General features: G+C 39.1%; 1 protein-coding gene across 3 annotated transcripts in view; it reads right to left on the reverse strand.

The window, feature by feature from the left end:
- The window catches only part of PPM1H (protein phosphatase, Mg2+/Mn2+ dependent 1H), a 235808-nt gene that overhangs the window by 159641 nt on the left and 54883 nt on the right, over positions 1–21284 (reverse strand). For all 3 annotated transcript variants that reach the window (XM_023525265.1, XM_023525263.1, XM_023525264.1), the window contains exon 2: positions 9209–9374. In XM_023525265.1, coding sequence (XP_023381033.1) covers positions 9209–9374 — 166 coding nt within the window. The remainder of the gene's footprint in view (positions 1–9208; positions 9375–21284) is intronic.

A 21284-nucleotide genomic window follows, 5' to 3' on the forward strand; every position in this document is an offset into this window, starting at 1 on the left:
CTTCATGTAATTAATCTCCCTGGCTTCTGTTACTCTGTAGCCTTTATCATCTCAGCACTAATTTACTTTGTTACTTACTAGCAATTGCATACATGTCCTTAGCCATCAACTGATTGCTAAACTTCTCGCAGTGGCCCTGCATTACTCTCTGGTAGTATCAGAAAATGTCGCTGGTCACACCAGCCCAGGATGCAAATGTTTACACCTGAAAAATCAAATCCTTCAAATTTACCCTTCAAATTCAGAGTAACATGCTCTTGACATAATGAATTTTAAAATTACTAATTATTATATTTTAACAAACATTTACTTTGTTTTTGCTCCAGATAAACATGAATTACAAATGCACTCTACTTGAAAACATAATCAAACCCTTTCTTGATTTACCTAATAATTAAATTTGGCAGCCATCACTTATGCCTCACAAAAGAATAATTTCGAAGTAGTTTTGTAAGTAGTTTTGCATTCTAAATCATTTCATTTACAAAAAATAGTCATATGTAATTCGATAAACACACACATACAGATACACACACACACACACATTCCCACACCTTTTCAGGAATATACCTACAGTCAGATGAAGATTCCAGAAGGTAACAAAATTGAGAGTTTAAAGTTGTTTCTCTTTTAGATTTCTCTATAGCAGGCCCAATGTTCACCTTTCTCAAAAGTTCTAGAAACTGCTTTCTAATAATATTGCTTATTTTATTTTTCCAATTTTCATAAGCATCTACCAGAGATTAAATTAATGAGTTCTAATTGGGAAGAGCTCCTTGGGCATTTCAACAAAAGACTGCTCTAAACAGAAATTTATCCACTGAATGAGGAGCTAAAACAAGTTCTGATATAAGCAGCCCATGTCCATTCTGTTTCAGGTATAAGTATAACACAGCTAGTCAAGTACGTCAAAAATCGGTAGCCTAAATTTTAGCCCTATTGAAACAGGAGCCACATCAACTGTGCAGAACCCACCGGCAAAATAGCTTTTGTGAGCTACCTGGGAGGCAAAGAGATAGCTCCTCTCACAGCATGTTGTCAAAGAGGGGGAGATTCTAGACAAAATCTAGATGTTTCCTAGGGAGCCTGATAGAAGTGCTGAGATGTTAAGGCAGGAAACAAAGAAAAAAATGTGGCCTGACACATCTGTACCAGTTTAAAGAAACCAAGGCTTTGCATTCTCTTACTCACTGCCCAGAACTCCCAGTTTGCAAACCCCTTTCATCGCTCCTCCCTCCCAGGGCGAGCGCTTTCAACAATAGAGCACACAAAGCTGAAGGGACATTAACAACAGTCAGTGAGCATGTAGGAGGAAAATCAGAAATTCTTTCACATTTTTTCACCTAAAGCTGAAGAAGAAATTCAGCTTTGCTAGTGTTTCTCATACAGGCTGACACTGGCGCCCTCGTGTGGTAGGTTTATCAGACGTCTTCCAGGAACGCGGTGCTCTCGCACATCCATCAGCGTTGGCACACTGCAACCCGTTGCTGCAACCCGTTGCTGCCCCCAGCTACATGGCCTTATCCATTATATTACCAAGTTTTTAACTTAATTATCCCTTACAAAGTGGAAAATAGGTTTTTAAAAAATTCCTGCAAAGAAACTGCTGATAGAAAACATGAGTAAATAAGAACATGACACAGCTGGCACTTAACTCCAAGTAATGCCAATCTAGTCATATCTGACTAGTAATAATAATCTGAAATGCTCTAGGAGACAGCTGAAATATGGAATTATATTTACTATTGTTAATGATGAATTGTGCCTGGAGATATTAGCTAATGCGAACATGAAGCCTTTGCTTTTAGCAAGACGCTAAATGAGTTACTGTGGGAAATACACTTAGAACAATGTTTATAACAGTTATATAAACACTATATAACTGTTAGCTGTTATTATTTTAAAATATTGCCTTTTCATCTTTATTACCTTTAAATTATTTCATATGTTTTTGCAATTATTAATACACACACACATACATACAGTAGCATGGTTAAAATAAATGAGCAAATATATTGGGGTTCTATACTCATAAAAGTATATTCAACTGATGGTTTGGAGATTGCTACTCTGGAAATAGTTGTCCTATGGGAAAAACTGGTATCCTCCCCGAAGACACAAGAACTCAACTTATTTGACGCTCATCTCCCCTTCTCTGTCCCAACAGATCAAGATCAGGTATCTAGATAACGTGAGGAGAGGCCCTATCAAGAGCATGAAATGACTGTCACAAATGTAGAAATCCAACTCCGAGTTAAAATCTCATGGCTGATTTCATGAAAGGCTCATTATGAGCACGGGGTACATCTGCCTCCCTCCTGTCTCACTGCCAAAGAAAAGGAATTACTTATTTGTCGTTGGAGAAACATAGAGTTGATGTATTCTTCTGATTCCCCACATAAGCTACTATATGGCCTGATTTCCATAAAGTTTCTGGCCAGTTTTCAAGGCATCACGGCAAGAATGATCATTCTAAAGCTAGAGTAACTGTTTTCAGGCACCTCATCCACGGTGCTTGCAATCTCCAGGTCTTCATCTGATCCTCATGGTACCACAGCAAGAGGGAGAAAAATAAACTAATGAAGAAGCAGAGACGAGGGAATATTTGAATAACTTCATGAAAGTCTTTCCTAGGACTCATGTTCTAGTGCTGTCTGCTTGGAATCATGCCCATACTGCATAGTTTGTTTATCATATCTTTCTTCTTGAAAACTATTCAAATATCTCCCTAGTGGGAAAGAACCAATAATTTCATATACTTAAGTGAACATGCTGCTTCTTCCTTCTCAGGAGCTGACAATATGAAATACACATTTCTTTAGTTCAATTCCTCCGACATTACTTATTGCAATAAGATATAGGATAAGTTGAGTAAATTTTTTTTGTTTGTTTCTAAACGGCAATTTAGTTCTATATTTAAAAATACTACTAAATAAAGAATTTCTGAGAGATCTGAAGTAGATCTCTAACAGGCAGCGTATGTATGGGTCTTGTTTTCTTCTCCATTCTGTCACCCTATATCTTTTGATTGGAGCATTTAATCCATTTACATTTAGAGTGATTATTGATAGGTATGTAGCTATTGACATTTTATTATTCATATTTTTATCATTTTTTTTTTATCTTTCTTCTTAAGAAGTCCCTCTAACATTTCTTTTAATACTGGTTTGGTGGTGATAAACTCCTTTAGCTTTTTCCTGTCTGAGATGGAAAGGAACTTCTTAATACTAAGTTTATAAGATGCCCTAAGAGTGAACTTATCTGATATCTTCCTCTTTTATCTCAGTCCTAGAATGAGGAGGTGCTTGAGAACTGAAAAGCAAAGCTCTTGGAAAAGCTCTGTTTTCACTTGTGGAGGACAATCAGTGTGATAAATAAAAACTCCTTTAAAACCTCTCGAATCAAAGGAAAGAAAACCTAGTAATGGTGATTAGTTCCCATAAATTTTGATCTGATTAATTAAAAAGCTTTCACCAAGAGGCAGGCAGGAGGTGGCTGGGGCTTACATCATCTTTTCTGAGGAACAGTGTCATGAAGGCGTCTTTTGGACGTGTGAGCATTTTAGATTCTCTTCTTTCCTAGCCATCCACCCTATGTCCCCAAACAAATAATCAGAGCCAAGGGAATGTTAAGAGACTTGCACTTTGCCACAAAGTATCTACTTCCAATCTGCCTGGCTGTGGGCTTAAGGCACTTCACACATAAACTACCCAATGTGATCCAGGCACCAGGAAAATTCCAGCCCTAATCTGTCATAGAAAATATCCTTCTCTAATTCATATCCACTTCAGAAATCTTGAAATTTCTCTTTCTTATTCCTCAAAAGAGAGACATTTCTTTATTTCACTAATTATATTGCTAAACTCTAAATTAAAAAAAAAAGAGAGAGAGACTGGATCCATTACTGAGTATTTTGTAAGGGAGAATACAATAATTCAACCATATCCCTTGCATTTCTTCAGGCTAAAATAGTATATAGTGCAGAATACCTTAAAACTCCTTTATTTGTATCTCTTTTGATTTTTATCACATCTTTTGAACATTGCTTCTTTAGCTCCTGACATTTTCCTTTTTATGTAGATGGATCTTGAAATTAATTTGTGTTTTCTTTTTTATAAGTCAAGTGCTGCTGTCAAGAGCTCAGCCAAATACAGGAAAACAACGCTCTTTAGTAACTGCCTCACAGAAGCCAGGAGTGCAGAATATAGTGTCTATTATTTTGTCCACCAAAAATTTTTTTTTAAAGTTTGTTTTCAAACGAAAAGATTAATTTGACTCCTTTGACTAAAAAATTGCTTGTACTAATAGGATAAAACAATTCTCTGTGAATTGGTATAAAGTTGCCTTAAAATCTTTATATCAATTATCTGCAATAAGAAAAAAATCATCTCATTGCTACTCAGCTACCCTCCTGCCACTCAATATAAGAAATGTCATCAAATATATAAAGTTGCACTTCTAACTGAATTCCTCTGCATATCATTCATGTTTCTAACATACAAGAAGATTCTACAATAATTTCTTTTTTCACTGGAAATTTAAGGTTATTTTACAGGAAATTTTAGGTTTTCTTTAATATCCAAGTAAGATGAAGGTGATATACATGAACGAAGTCTGTGGAAATATTTATTTTGACTTTACTAAGTTTATCGGGGATGAAGAAGTCAAGAAAGAAGGGAAAAATTGATCGCATGTAGCCTGGGGGGAGCCCATGCATCTTCCCTTTGCATCCTTCATGCTCGTCGACTCTGTTTGCAAATGAAATAACGATGCCGTTATTTATCTTATGGTCTCATTTCTTCCATATAATAGTATTTGCCCACTTTTTCATCCTTACCTTTCTTAACCTCTCTGTGGCCCGCAGCATAGTTACTGCCCTTCCTCGCAGCTCCACTCTCTTCTTGGACCTTCTTTGAACTTGCAACTCTGGTCATCTAAGCCTCCCTAGACTTGCTCCTGAGCTCCAAATCAGTATATCTAACTTCCTACAAAATGCTCAAAACTCAAGTCATTTATGCCCATCCCCTCACCTTTAAACTTGTGCCTACTCCAGTAATTCACTTTCAAGGACCTGCACCCAGGAGCTAAAACTCTTCTCTGTTCCTCGTAGTTGGTCATCTCGTCACCTCAGCCCTATCTTCTGCATCATCTCTTCTGAGCCTGTCCCTTGCTCTAAGCACTGCTTTATTTTACACTTTCATCATTTCTCACCCGGATTTCTGTTTGAGCCAGACTCCTACATGTCCCAGCCTCTAGGTTTGCTCTCCCAGCCTTCCCAAGTCAGCTTTCCCATTACCATCACTGTCTTGACTCCATTAGGCCCTTATCTAAAGTCCTTTGCTTATAATTCTGGCTTATTAGGCATTAAATGACTCGTGTGTGAAACCTGCCAGCTGCTCCTATTTTATCACGTTCCAAGAGACTACCTGTGTTCCACGCACTAGCAGACATGCCTCCTGTGCTCTCTCGCCAACCTGTCTTTGCATATGCATATGCATGTTTCCTTCGTCAGAAACTCCCCTCTTATCTGCTTGGTTAATTCCTATCCACTTTTCAAGACGGCGCCTCAAATGTCACTTTCCCCACGAAGCCTCACCTAATCCAACCCATCCTCTCTCCTTTGTTGTTTCCCAAACCACCAGTGACCAATTTGAGTTAGGGTTCCATACGACCTTGAATTTCCACCTTTCTCCTAAAACTCACTGCATTGTAGTGCTGCTGCTTACTGATTCTTTCTTTCTGCCTCCTCAGCTCAGCTCCAAGGAGGGCTGGAAATGTGCTGAGTTCATCTCCTCATCCCCAAGGCCTGGTGTGTGGACTCAGTGTTCAACACATGTTCGAGTAAAGAAACAGATTCACAGAGGGGAAGGGGTAGATCCGCCTTACTCGTCTCCTGCAGATGTTTTCTTGCTCTGGGCCCTGTACTGTCACTACTCTTTCCTAAGCACCACCATAGTTTAGTTCAGGGGATATGCTCTAGACAGGAAAAATCACTGGCCTCTTTTAAGCAGTTTATCTAGTGTCCTCTGCTAATAAATTGGTCATTGAGAGTAGAGCCAAAGTCCTGATAACGAGCCTTCAAGGCCCTGACAGATCGCTTCGCTTCACTCCACTCCCATTACCTTTCTGACAGTATCTCCTGCAACTCGGGCTTTACTATCTCTGCTCTAGCCACATGGGCCTTCTTCCTGGCTCTTGAAAACATCAGGCCTGTTCCTATCTTAGGGTCTTTGCGATTACCTAGAATGTGAGAATGCTCTTTCTCTAAAGAGCTGCACTTCCAGGTCTCTATGTAAATGTCACCTTCTCGGCGAGGTCTTCTTTAACTACCTCTCGTACCTCGCACTTCTTATATTCCTTGCTTCCCAATACTTTGTTTTCTCCAGAGTTTATTATCTGCCACACTATGTATTTTAACTGTCTCACTCAATGAATGTAAGCTCCCTGCGGGTAGGGACTTTTGTCTATTTTATTCCCTGCTGAATCTTCGGCATCTAGTTCCTAGTACACAACAAGTGCTCAATGGTTCACCTGGCTCACTAGATCAAAGCTTTTCGAGCTTTTAAAAAATAGGGCAAACAACAATGATAATGGTCACTAATCATTAGGAAATACAAAACCACAATGAGGTACTATTTCACACCTATTGGAATGGCTATTATTTTTTTTTAAAACATACACACACACACACACACACACACACACACACACATGGAAATGAACACAGGTATTGATGAGGATATAGAGAATTGGAACCCTGTGCATTGCTGGAAAGAACGTAAAATGGTGCAGCTGATGCGGAAAACAGTATGGTGGTTCCTCAAAAAATTTAAACAAAATGACCATATCATCCAGCAAGTTCACTCTGGGAATATACCTAAAAGAACTGAAAGCAGAAACTTGGATAGATATCTGAAAACTCATGTTCAGAGCAGCATTACTCATAATAGCCAAAAGATGGAAGCAAATGTTTATTGATGGATGAATGGATAAACAAAATGATGTGTATACATACAATGAAATATTATTCAGCCTTAAAAAAGAATGAAACAGTCTACATATTCTACATATGGATGAACCCTGAAGACAGTGTGATAAGTAAAAGAAGCCATATATAAAAATGTCAAATACTGTATGATTCCACTTACATGAGGTACACAGAGTAGTCAAATTCATAAGAGATAGAAAGTAGAATCGTGGTTGCCAGGTGCTGGGGGGAGGGAGAAATGGGGAGTTAGTGTTTAATGGGTACAGAGTTTCAATTTAGGAAGATGAAAAAGTTCTGGAGAGGGACGGTGGAGTTGGTTGTACAACAATATGAATGTATTTAATGCCACTGAACTATACACTTAAAAATGGTTAAAATGGTAAATTTCATGTTATGTAAATTTTCCCAAAATTGCAGAAAACGCAGTTTTTGCCTTAAACGCTAATAGAAGCCTAACGTATAAGGCAGATAGAAGTGAAGCTTCTAGAAGCGACTGAAGCAGGAGATGGTGTACCAGGTTGTGTCCACTCTGCTCGGCACCCCCTTGCTTCCTCCTGGAGCAGACCCCACAGAGATTCAGAACCATCACAGGGAGGATCTTAGCTCCACCCTAAAGTGCTTATGTCCTGGTTTTACTGTTCTTAGTGACAGGAAGTCAAAAAATTATTCCTGGCTCTATTTCCAGGAGGAATTTAGCAAGAAAGAAGAATGCTGTCACCAAATGGCCTTAGGCCAAATGTCAACACTGACTTATTTTTACAGAAATCACTTTATATCCCAATGGCAGGGGGTACATATCAAGGGAAAGAGCAATATTCAGTCCCTGGCACCCATATCCAACTATCATTATTAATGTTGCACATTTTCCGAGCCGTTTTCCATAGCTCAAAAATCTGTCAAGTAGGTATGAAAGAAACTGTGTGATCTCCAACTTGCAAATAAACAAGACATACAAAATTCAGTGGGCATTATCAATAGAGAATGGCATAAGTAGGACTGACTTTGGGATAATTATCACTAATATATATCAAGGATTGATTCATTAAGACATTGGCTCGACATTTTCCATGGACTATTGGATTTTTATACTTCCAACCAGCCTGTTCCTACCTACCATATTTGGTAGTTACTACCATTATTACTTCTTTTTATAGAAGAGAATACTGAGGCTCAAAGAATAAGTAACGGTCCCCAAATTAAATAGCTTAAGTGATGGACTGCAACAAAACATCTTAATCCAGAGCCTATGCACTTAACCACTATTAATCTATACTGTCCATCTGGGTCCTTGACTCTGACTCCAGGGGGAATCTAATCAATGCTTCTTTAAGCCTTAAAAACAGGTACAACAGATAAGTTTCCATAGGTCACTGTGTTTCCAACTCTGAATTGAAGTAAAACTAACAAAATAAATCAGTATTCTTATTTCCTAAGCAGAAAAACGATGAGACACTATTTATTAAACTAAGAAGAGATCTCAGATCCTTTACAATCCTATACAAATTTATATACAAATATATCTTCAAGATTATTAGAATAGTCACATTTGAGTCATCCATTCAATGTCTCTTTTCTGTAGGACTACATAACCCGCTGATGGACAGAGTGTTGATCATTCCCTATCCTTTACTGAGTGTTTCTTCAAAACTTTCTGACGTTATCTGCTTTATCCTCCAGAAATTTGAGAAAGGAGAAATGCTTTGTGGTTTGTCAACAGGGCATTCAGTTTTCAGGGCGGCCCCACTGGATTCAAGGGCTTTGGGCCAATTGAAACAAATATTAATCTGCAAAGTGTCAGGCGCTGGCTCCAACTAGATAACTCCAGTGGACAGGCAAGGGGAAAGAAAGAGTAAAGTTATAGCAGGACTGTAAGCCAATGGTGAGTTATTTCCACCCTTCATCAGAAATTTCCAGTATCTCCTTCACAAAAACCTTGAAGTGGCTTCTTCAAAACTGCCAAACATCATGTGTACTAATTCTTGCAACAAAATCTATATATGACGTCGGTGTTTTATTTACTTTAAAGGTTAAGAACCTAAACACCAGCTCTTCATTTATGTGTCACTTCCAGCTTTGATTGATATCCCCCACTGCATCTCTTCTGGGAACACTGCTTTTCTCTCTTCCATTACTGACCTGGATTCAGCTAGAACATCTCACAGTGGGGCCAGAGTGTGCATGTTCCTCTCACCTGAGAGCTGGGATAAAGGAGGATCTTACCGAGTTCTCCTTCAGTTGCAGCCCCTCCCCATTGGGAAGGGAGGACCGTCTCTTCGTTGAGTTCCTGTTTGGGGTTGAGGTAATCGCCCCTGCTTTCTTCTTCACAGTGAGCACCTCACAGCTGGCTTGGTCTTCATTGTGTGTGCTCTTCCCAGCATTGATAACCCTGGAGAAGAAGCCAGAAAAGCTGATCAGACAGAGTGATTTCCAGAAAGCTGAGAGCTTAGTTTCAAGAGTCAGCCAAGGCAGTCTCCACAACTGGCACAAAACTAACCCCCTACTTAATGCAAAGGATCTTTCATGTTCTTGAATAAACTAATTTTTTTAAAAAATGGAATTATATCAGCATACATTAAAACATTCACTAAACTGTTGTTTTGAGCTCAGCTCACTTTCGCAGGTGTCTGATAGATGTGATCAGCTCCACAGATCCGTTCTAGTCAAAACACACGAGATAATCACTCTATTGGCAATTACAAGGAACCTGGATCTGCAAGCCCAGGGAATTCTGCTGCATTTCTCCAAATGATAAAGAGCAAAACCACCATCAATCTTTTCAAAGAACAAGGTAGTAATTTACAGCACACTGTAAAAAACGAGGGAACAGAGAATCATATTTTACTACCGCCATGCCCACTTCCACTTCATGCACAGAGAAGTGAATGGATTAAAGATTTACTCTTTTAAAATTACTTTAATTTTTTCTCTTTTCTACTGTAGAATGCTCATCACATTGTACCATCACGCCGGGCTACAGGGCACTCTGATTTGGACACATGGAAACATAATGATATCATGGTGTGTTGACACTGTTTTGGCCTAATGACTACTGTTTTAAGCATAAGAATGCTTCTGAAAAATATACTGTATCATTCATATACCTTTTTCTGTATCAGGTAACTGCAGGTGGAGTTCTGGGTTTCAGCACCATTTTCTTATTAAGTAATTAAAGCACCAGCTAAAATAGTTTGCAGAAAGGAGCTCTCCTTGATTTTCCAAACTTCAACAGAGTTACGGTCAGTGATAAGAGTGTGGAGGACATAGAATTCAATGGCAAGAAAAGACAAGATGCTTTTTTTTCTTATGGTAAGAAAAATGGAAATTTACTCTGTAAGCGAGATGTATACACTGCTCTATTAATCTGGCTGTACTCTCTCCTAGCAAGTAGAAGATGATTGTTTTCGAATGACTTTTTTTACTTTTAAATTCTGAAATAATTATAGACTCAGAGAAAATTACAAAAATAGTACTGTACAGATGTACCCTCCCCCCAGCTTCCCCCAATGGTAACATCTTATGTAACCACAATATAATTTCAAAACAAGCAATTGACACTGATACGATACTGTCGACAAAACTGCAGATATTATTCAAATTTCATCATTTTTTATATCGAATGACTTTTAGTTTTGAAAAGTGTATAGATCTCCATAAGCCAACACCTACACACCACAACCAAAGAGGAAACGGACAGCAAATTGAGATCTGAGTGCTACAAGATCTAAGGGAATATGTTTCAAACAGCCTTCTGCCAAACCTTGGGATTCTACGGAGGTGTTTCAGACATTTTAACACTTACTTTAAATTTATTTTTTAAATGTATAAGCATTTTGAAAAAAAGAATGCAATAATTTGAAAGTTCATTCCCATCTGTTACATGTGAACAAATGTGTGCCGGTTCACATATTCTGGGCAGCTTCGGCATAAAAAGCCTTCTATCTTTCCTTGTTAACTGACCAGTATCACTTGACTAGTTTTTTTAAAAAATTACATTTTGCAATTATAGTCAGGCTTCCAACCTCAACTTGAAAACAGTGTTTTCAATATGCAGTTGGGAATCCAGCAATGCGAAGGGCCAGCTGTGTTCACTGTTCAACGCCTTTTATATAATAAAGGACTTGAGCATCCATGGATTTGGGTATTTGCTAGGATCCTGGAACCAGTCCCCCATGGACTCCGAGGTATAACTGTGCTCACCTCTATGTTGTAGGGAAGACCATACCATTCATTTATTTTCTTCCCTATTTCAAATTTCTGCATTAATCAAAACTGCTTCATCATTTTTATTGAGTTTATTATAAATTTCAACTTAACCATATTTTTAGAAACAAAAGCCTATTTCTACTCATTTTACATATCACAGTTTTGTGTTTTGTATAACTTTTTAAAAAAGACTACTGCCTACAGAGTTTAAAAATCTTTGTCATTGGGGCATGTGTAAGGAGGTAGGAATCCTTCCCCATCGCTGTGAGATCAAACCTGCCTCTGATGTTTATCATATTTTCTTGAGGATGGGAGGATGGAAGGAGGGAGAGGTCAAGGTCTAGTTTTCTGCCTCACCTTTACTCTCTCTAAGGAGAAGACATCTGCATATAGTTTAACAATAAACTTTAATTCTTGAAGACATAATGAGGCTACCTTTATGATGACTACTAATATTACCACACTTACTACCTGAGCTAAATAACTCACCTCAGGTTCCACAGCCAGGAAGTGGCATAGCTGGGATTCAAAATGAGGCCTATCTTGACCCTAAATTCGGCCTCTTCCTATAATACATGGAGACTCATGTTAGTCTGTCAGGCCAAGCTGCACTGTCTAGGGAAGCACAGAATCAGCAGAAGGCAGGCTTAGTTAGGGGAAAGGAGAATTCTCTTTCCACTTCTCTGGCCATTGGAAGAGTAGGAGACAGGACCCAGAAGGAGGATGAAAAATGGGTGATTCAGATCTGCCTGTCTTAGTCCAGGGGTGTGCAGCTGGAACTTATAATACAGAACACGCATTTGCCTGGAGTTTGCCTCTTATGTCCACCCTTGGGCAGCTCTGGCATAAAAAGAACAAAAACCAGGCAGAGGAAGGAGGTTCGAAACACCGCCTGCCTCTTCTTAGTCACTGGTAATGATGTCCCATGCGACATATTTGGTGTGAACTATTTCCTGGATGATGATGTTACACCCCCATGGTCTCCCACAGAAGTGTCTTCCCTGTGTACAGCTGACGTGGAGGTTTGGCTGAGAAAACCAGTTCGTGACAACCGTCCTTCCCATACTGTCCTCCGTACAAGAGCCTACCCGCTATTTCTGGAACTTGGCATCACCCTGACCACTGGCACATAAACTTATGTGTAATTGGGTCTTTTTTTTCTTTTTCTTTCTTTCTTTCTTTTTTTTTTTTTAAACAAAAACAGCATCACTGATCTCCAATAGCTCCATGCCAGGCTGACTCATTTGCCACTGCTGTTTCCCAACAGTCAACGAAGCTACTATAATTACATAAATCATGAATCGCTGAAAGTGCTTTATCTCTTATCTCTCTTAGTGAATATTAAACTCTAAAGTTGACCTAACTTCAGCAAGAGACCCTAGAAACTTTCATTTATGCCCGAGAAACCCAGGGACCTAGAAGACTGACTTGCACAAGGTCACACACAGCTAAATACAGCAGAGCTGTGAACATACTTCTGAGCTCCCGGTTCTTTCTGCTTCAGCTCTCAGTGGTTTTGTTTTCCTATTGTGTGTCTATTCTTATCAGCGCTTGGTTCAGAGGGCTGTACTGCAATGACTCATCGAAGCCAGAAAACTGTGAAAGAACAATTGCGGGTGGCCTTACTTTGCCATTTCATGTTGAAGACAGCTTGTGAATGACACTAATGAAATATCGCAAAGTCAGAAGTGACAATCTAGAGGGAAAAGAGCAGCCCCAACCCTGTAAAAACTTGTTTGGTCAGATATCTGATTATTATTCAGATGATAAAGTCATATTAATTTAAAGCCACTGCCTTTAAAAAAAAAAAAAAAAACCTCTTATTCCATATTCTATATTATTTCAAATTCCATACAGCTTTAGAAGTTCTGATTCTTCTTAATTTACTTTGCTTTAAAAAGTTTGACTTCTATCAACTTATATACTTGATTTTGTTCTTCAAAGGCAAATGTTTTGTTTATTAAATGTAAATGAAACCACTAAGTCCTCTAAAAGTAAACTGAGAAAAACTTTGCTTCCCAAGTTAAGGAACATGATGCTGTTAACAGATTCAATAATTTCTTTCCATGTAAGCAGCTTATTTTAGCAGCTACACTCTCTTCTTGTCTTATGTTCCAGCATAAAGTCAGCACTATCTTGAGATCAACAGACTATAAGATGTGCTTTCTTTATCTAAACAATACCTACCCATGATGCTTATTTTTAAGACTTCAAAACAAAATGCTGGTGAACCATGACTCATCATATCTTTGGTTATTCTTTTCCAATTTCTTACAAAGCAGGAAAAATGGCTTCCTTGCCATTAAACTAGTGGCAATAAAGCATAAGTGGTTAAAAACATGGGCTATCTCCCCAGAATGTAGCAACATAGCAGATGCTCAACAAATGTTTGTTGAATGAATGAACAAAATCAGACAGAAATCAATTCTGCCACTTCTTAGATGTAGAGTAATAACAGTAGCTTACCTTTGTTGAGAACAAAGTGCCAGGGACTGCTTAGCATTTTACATGTTGTAACTAACTCACTTAATCCTCTTGTCGACTCTTATGAGTTAGCCACCATTATTCTCCTCTTTTAAAATATAATCACAACTAGTATATGACAGAGTGGTCAAGTTACTTTAGGAAACCTCAGTTCTTTAGCGGTACTCCATGGATTAAATTCTGGGAGTTGCTAAAATGTAGGAGAGTGTGTGTGTTGGGGAGGGGGATTTCAGTCATCTAAATTTAGAATACAGCAATGTTGAAGTTAAGATTAAAATTCAGTAGGAGAAAAGTCAGAGAATGAAGGGAAAGGATAGCTACTGCCTCTTCAATATCGCAAGCTGAGAAGACACATTGCCCTGGGAGAGAGACACATGGCAAAGGTAAATTCACGTATGGACTGTGTTAATCTACCAACCTACCTTCATTTGAACCATAACCTAGATTTTTTCCCCTTTATTAAACCAAGTAAACACAGAATTTTAAGTACTTAGAAATCAAAATTTCTCTGTGTGTATCAGATACAGCTTGAAGCTATGACCTGCATACCAGGCATGAATGTGACTGTGAGAACATAGCAATAGCAGGTCCTATTTAAAAAGAGTATTCGATTCATTCTGTGCTACTGGCATACACTTCTCCTTCTCTCTGTTTGCAAAAAACTCTAGTCACAACTTTTTAAAAAATTGCCTCCGCCTGAATTTCAGCAGAAAAGTCTGGCTTTTAATTGCAACTCTTAAATTACCAAGTTATCTGCCTTCTCATCTGCTTAAAATCTTGACTACAAGAACACTCATCTGATTATATGACACACAGAACAGGTCCCTATTACTAAATACAGACAAATCAGTACTCTCAAGTATCCTCAAGTAGTGAATCCTTGTCATAAAGGCCATTCCAGAGAACTCGCAATGAGATTGTTTTCAAAAGGATTTATAAGACAGTCAATCAACAAAAGATAGTTACAGTTCACATTTTTTGAAGGATTCCCATGTGTCATATACTGTGCTCAACACTTAACAGGTGACAAATCTTTCATTACCAACACCCTCCCCCTCCCCGCCATGAGGTTTTAGGTACTCAGCAGAGTGCAGAAGGCATGAAGAGATGGTTGTCAGATAGATCAGGTCCAAACTTGATTCTGCTAATGACTCCAGCTGTGTGTTCTTGCCCAGGTTGCTTTCTCCCTCTAAAATGGGGATAAGTCACTTCAAATCATAGAAGAGTTATGAGAATTAATTGCTTTATAGCATGAAAACGGTCCCTGGCACATACTGAGCACTCGATATATATTATTTAATAATAATATATCAAATACAATGTTATCTACATGTTCTGTTGGGCTCAGGGGACTTTAGCCAGCCATGTGAGTCCACGGAGAATCTCTTCCTCCCTCCCCTTTCCATCAGCATCCCTCTGCCTGCCTCAAGCACACATGGCCACCTCTAGGATACATGGCCCCTTCCAGGCTTCTAGAGCCTTCAAGTGGCATGGCATGACACTTCCCAGAACAGAGACCCTGAACAAGGCCAATTGCTCCTCTGAGCCCTCTTCTCAAAATTATTTCAAGCCAAACATGTGACAGAGATCTGTATACAGGAAAGCACTCACACAGTTATGAATGTGCTGCTTCTAAATTCCTACCCAGACCTGCCCACAGGTGGCATCTCTGGGCCCTCTCCCACCCCAGGCTCCTGTACTCAGAAGCTCCAGCCCCAGACTTACAAAAATAGATCAAATAGAGAATTTTGTTGGTTTAGTTTTTTTTTTTTTTTTTTTTTGGGGGGGGGGGGGGGGGGGGGGGGGGGGGTTTTTTTTTTTTTTTTTTTTTTTTTGGTGGGGGGAGCTGGGGAGATGGGGGGAGGTTTCTTGTTATACTGCTTTGTTTTTAAAGAAAATAAAGGCCTGACCAGTTTTGACTAAAAAGTTTACACTAAGTGTTATTAATACTTCCGAGCAGACAATAATTACACTGGTAAGAAGAAGAAAGTGTTTTATAAAGGCCATCAGGTGAAGTGAGATATTGCTGATTCATATACAATTGAGAAGCAGACATCAAAAGGCCGTAGGGAGAAAGGTGGTAAATGAACCATTTATGGAAGACCAAATACAGCTATGAATTATTAAAATTTTTTCTAGGTAACCTCTTAGGTGATGTTTCCTGTGATTCTCTGAAGAGGTCACTGACCACCCAGACAGGCTGGAACATAAGGATAACTTAACTCCTAGCTCCAAGGGAGTTAATAACCTCTCATTCTTGGTGTACTGGAAAACCAGGGCTCTGCCTAGGACCCTAAGCCTTTGATTACAGCCATCAGCAAAAACAACCAGAACATCCATCAAGAATAATAGGTTTTCCCTGACAGCTTCAGCCACTTCCAGGAAGGAGGGGGAACAAGAGGTCCACCCGACCCATTCAGTTAATAGTCAGTTGAGTGTTACCAGGCAGGAAGGAAGGACAGTAGGACATGGAATTCTCTGGTCTCCAGCTTTCGCATTTTAGAAGGTGACTAAGTGCCAACCCACAGAGGAGAAAGCATGGTCGAGAAGGCAGGATAAATACAGGCTGGGGAAAGAGCACATACATTTAAGTCTTTCCCATCACACGACCTTATACCTTCTGGTTCCCAGGCCCTATTTATGGCTGATGAAGAAATGTGACCAAATCAGGGGATGCAAACTGGGGTCTCAAAGGTCACATTCAGCCCATATACACGTTGGTATTTTTAAATTTTTGCCCACAAAGTGTTTTTTTTTTTTTTAAAGGTGAATTGGTTGCCATTATTTAAAAATTGGGATGTTAGCATTTAAAAATTTTAATTTTCCCGTTTGTCTTGAAACAAATGCATCAGACCACACACTGGTCAGGTCAAACTGTTTTGTGATAATGACCAGCTGGACCTGAGGGGAGGCAGCCCCAGGAGATAGGACACGTCCTTACTAGCTCACCCCAGACCTCACTCTGTGCACTTTTGCCATTTAACTTAACAGCTTGGCCCCAAAGGCATTTGATTCTGCAACCCTGCAATCAGATCTCTGATGACTTCATTAATAAACCTAGAAAACTATTAGATGCATAGTATACTGCATATTCACCACACTGACTGAAATAACTACTTTAAAAATATTTACTGTGTAACCAAGTAGGGATAAACCAAACAGACTAGGACACAGTTTCCGCTCTCAAGGAGCCCATGGTCATTGAAAATAGGAAGACTTTCTCACAAATAATTAGTTTGCTGAGACTGATGCCGTTCTTGAGGTATATGTCACATGGGATCTGAGAATGCAGAGGAGACAATTCTGTGAAAAGAAGAGTCGGGGAAAGTGTCACAGAAAACAAAAGTCGGGGAAAGTGGGTGGTGGAGGAGAGAGGAGCAAGTTCAGATGGATTAAGGGAGGAAATCAACAGAGAAAAGGCTCTGCAAGCAGAGGAACAGCCTGTGAAAACAGAGGGTGATGTGAACTTTATAAAGAAGGATTGGGTGTGACCCCTCTTTATAAGTGTAGGCTTGGTGAGGGATCAGAACTAGACCAGGAAATTCTATGTGAACGTTATCTTATAGAGCCTATGATGGATGAATCTAAGAATGCTTAAACGAAGGAGTGTTACGATCAAAATTATTTAGGAAAATAACAGTAGTGGCCTAACAGAGGATGGATTATAGAGAATAACTGACAAAAGCAAAGGATCAGTTAGGGTCTCATAATAGTCCTGGTGACAAAGAGGCCATGAACCAATCAATGGCTCTGGGTGGAGGGGAAGAAAGGGTTTAAGAGGAAGTGAATGAACAGAGAAATCCTAGTAAAAATCTGCTGGAGGGGGTGGCTCCATAGTGTAGTGGTTAGCACGTCTGCTTTACATGCAGAAAGTCCTGGGTTCGCACCCCAGGTGGAGCCACAGACCAGGCCCCAGGGGGTGCCTGGCCCCAGGTGCACACCTTGAGTGTGTGAGAGGAGATGCCCCGCCTTTAGAGATCTAGTTCTTAAGGGGGAAATGGCAACATCCATAGGTCAAGGGTAGAAGTGGTGAGGTGGGGGTGGGGGAAACCTTGCTGGATGTGGGAGATGGAGGAGAGAGGAGCAAAGAGAATGACTCTCAGGCTCCTACTGTCAGAGTGAGCAGATGAGGTACACTGATTATGAAGGGAGATGAGCAAGTCGAGGAGATCGGGAGTTCTGTGGGATAAGACCATGAGATTGGTTTTAGGTCAGCAAACAGAAAGGACCAGAAATTACAAATGCAGTAGCATGCAACTTCAACTCAACCAGGGGTCAGCAAACTATGGCTCATGGGCCAAATCCAAGCCACTGCTTGTTTTTGTATGGCCCCCCAAGCTAAGAATGGTTCTCACATTTGTAAATTGTTGGGAAAATTTTTAAAAGAAAATTTCATGACATATGAAAATAATGAAATCCAAATGTCAGTGTCCATAAATAAAGTTTTATTGGAACGCAGTCACATTCATTCATTTACATATCGTCCATGGTGGCTTTCCAGAGTTAGTTGTTTCAACAGAGACTCTCTTGCCCACGAAACCTGTGTCATTTATTATCTATACCTTTACAGAAAATGTGTGCTGACACCTGAACTTAACTATTAGGTTGAACTCTGAAACTGTTTTTGTAAGGCAAAAGCTGAAAATTTCACATGATCATACGTAATATATAAGTGAAGCAAAGGAGAGAGGTAGGCTCGAGTAGGATTTAATGTGCATTTTGGTGTAATTAGTAACATCTGTTTTGGATATACTTAGCTGCTAGCATCTGAGGGCTATTGTTAGCATCTGTCCCCCTCACCGATATAATTAAATAACTGAAGATTAAAAAACAAACACTAAAAATCAAAAGGAATGGTGGTGTCTCATAGAGCTCCCCACATAAATATCAATGTTTTCTTCTTCGTATTGGCTGTTTAGAAAGGAACTTTTAACATAGTAAAGATAAAAATTAAAAAGCTGCCTTTGGGTATTTCCTTTCAGTTACTCTCTGGGTCCTCTTATAAAAACCATTAATATCACTATAAAGTCCAACTTCCGTATTTAAATAAGGAAGTCTGTCAGATGCTGGAGAAATTCCCATACAAAGCCATAGTGCCACTCTGTTGTGGCCAAGAGAAATCAAAATAAATGAAGAAAGAATTTTAAGTTTAGGAATTTTACATTAAATAAAGCAGAAAAATACTTTTTGCAGGTTTAGAACAATATTACTTACATATAGCTGTTGGTTTCTGTTGGCAATTAAGGGAGAAAAAAAGCAATGTGCTTGAAGCTACTATATTTCTAAAGGTAAGGTTTCGTTATTCACCAGATATATTAGTACTATCAGCAATGTGAAAGAAATTCACTTTTTTAAAACAAAGTGAAAGTCACTTTCAAATGTGTAATTTAAAAATGCAAAGTTTAAAAAGCCTGAAACTAATAAAATGAAACCAAAAGATAAAAGTACTCTAATCTCAAAAGACATCAAATAAAATACATCAATTTTTAATCTACAGTTTCTTCAAAACTCCAGATACAATCTTGGCTTTTCCTTTGCTCTGGGATAAAGTTTTACAAAATCTAAAGCTCTGATATTTTCCTTTTTAACCTTAAAGCAACACAAGAAGAACAGTTTTATACAGAAGAGGATTGTTTGGTGGTAAGAAGGATGAAACTCTAACTTGGGAGTTCTGATTCCTGCTTTAGAGAAGATCTTTAAAACTGTGCCTCTCGTCCTTCATGTGAAAGGTGAAGGCCACTCACCTATGTATCCACAAATGTACCTGGCTGTGCTGCTCAAACACACAGCAGATCAGGGAACACCAGGTGGGGGGCAGACAGACAAGTTTCTCTCTGCAAGAAATTTGGGAGGCAGTCTGCTAGAACCAGATTCCACAGGTTGGAATCCTAGATCGACCAGTAAGTAGCTACAGTGATTTTCAGCAAATTACTTTACATCTCTCGATGCCTCAGTTTCTCATCAGTAAGATGGGGACAATTACCAGTACTTTCCTTATTGGGTAGCTATCTGACTGTTGAAAACAGAAAACTGTTTAAAGCACTTTACATCTAACAACTTTGTTAATGCTTGTAACCCTAAACACGAGAAAGGTGGTATTATCCTCATTTTACTGGCTTTGTTGATATCAAAGGCAAAATGATTCAGTTAAACATCCTAGACAAGCCATTCTGGCATTTTCTCATAGCAATTGAGGTTTTAAACAATGTACTGTGTTCACAAAAATGATGTGCTAGTAATTAGTTGCACAACAGCCTATAAATAGAATGTAGGTATTGCAAGGAACTGTGACATGTCACACGGTTTTGCTACTCCAAAACTCTTTTTCTGAGGCAAGCATAGTATTACTAAAAGTACACATCACAAACAATAATTAACTCTCCCCTCATTACTTTGGTGTTTTAAAAAAACACAAATACTTGAACTGAAAACAACCTGCTTGGGAAAAATCTTCACTCCTATATAGACTAACTTGTAGAGAAAGTCTGTTTTGTGTCCACATTTAAGGCTGAACAATATAAAAAGTAGCCCTTTGAAAAGTAGTTGTTATCTGATCTGACATTTCTTTTTCACCTTTGGGTGCAGACCCAGGGCAAATCTCAGTTAACAATTCCAGCCTCCTTCATTTACAGGGGAAAGAACATGTCAATTTAAACTTTGAGGCCCCAGGAGGGCCAATCTGGGTCCCATTTTCGGCAAATTGATCTTTTTATCCTCAAAAAGCAAAAAAGTACAATGAGACTTCTACGGCCTTGAAGGAGACAAATGCACTGACAAGAATGTAACCTATTTTAATTTGGATGCCTAGTATCATCCTTAAATAAAAAGGACAGTGTGGGCTACCAATATATTTCAGTTAGTCAAAGAGAGATATGCTCCCATGATGTTCTATGTTGATTTTGGTTAAGTGTTGCCCTATCTCAAGTCACAGAGGAGGGAGCAGGCACTCAATACATATTAGTTGAATGAATGAACAAATGAACTCATTTCTCCTATAACATCCTATAGGGGAGACTAGACTAATGACTGAGCTCCAAATCTGCCTGTTTGCTTCTTAAAGTGTAAAATATTTTTATTGGGATGTCCCATCAATGGGCTTTAAGAAAAATAAGTGTGTGTTCCAAAGGAAAAATTTACTTACTAACAAGCATTAATGAACTTGGGAGCAGGATATGTAAAGTGAGTCCCAAACATCTGCACAGAGCAATGGCTGATGAAGTCAAGAGACTAGTACATCTCTAGGTGGAACCTTGATCTGAACTCCACTGCTGATTTCTGACTTCTAACCAAGTGCTTGCTCGGTAACATTGCTCTGTTAACAGCGACAGCCTACCAAGAAGGGCTTCGAGGGGCCAGCCAGGATGACGTTCTCAACACTGAAACACTGCTGTGCAGGAGGGAGATTCCAGAGGCCAAAGGTGACAGGCCATTCTGACACAATCAGTTTAAAGCTGCTCAGCAAAGCGATGAATTACTTCAGAAAAGTAGGAATTCTCTTTACTGGAAATCTCCAAAAGCTGGTTTGTTATCTTTCAGGGATACTCTGAGGATCTCTGCATTGAATGGGAAGGTTCTAAGGATTCTTTTGCAATTGCTGAGTCTGTATCTG

The sequence above is a fragment of the Pteropus vampyrus genome, unplaced genomic scaffold, assembly GCF_000151845.1.
Source record: "Pteropus vampyrus isolate Shadow unplaced genomic scaffold, Pvam_2.0 Scaffold545, whole genome shotgun sequence".
Lineage (NCBI taxonomy): Eukaryota > Metazoa > Chordata > Mammalia > Chiroptera > Pteropodidae > Pteropus > Pteropus vampyrus.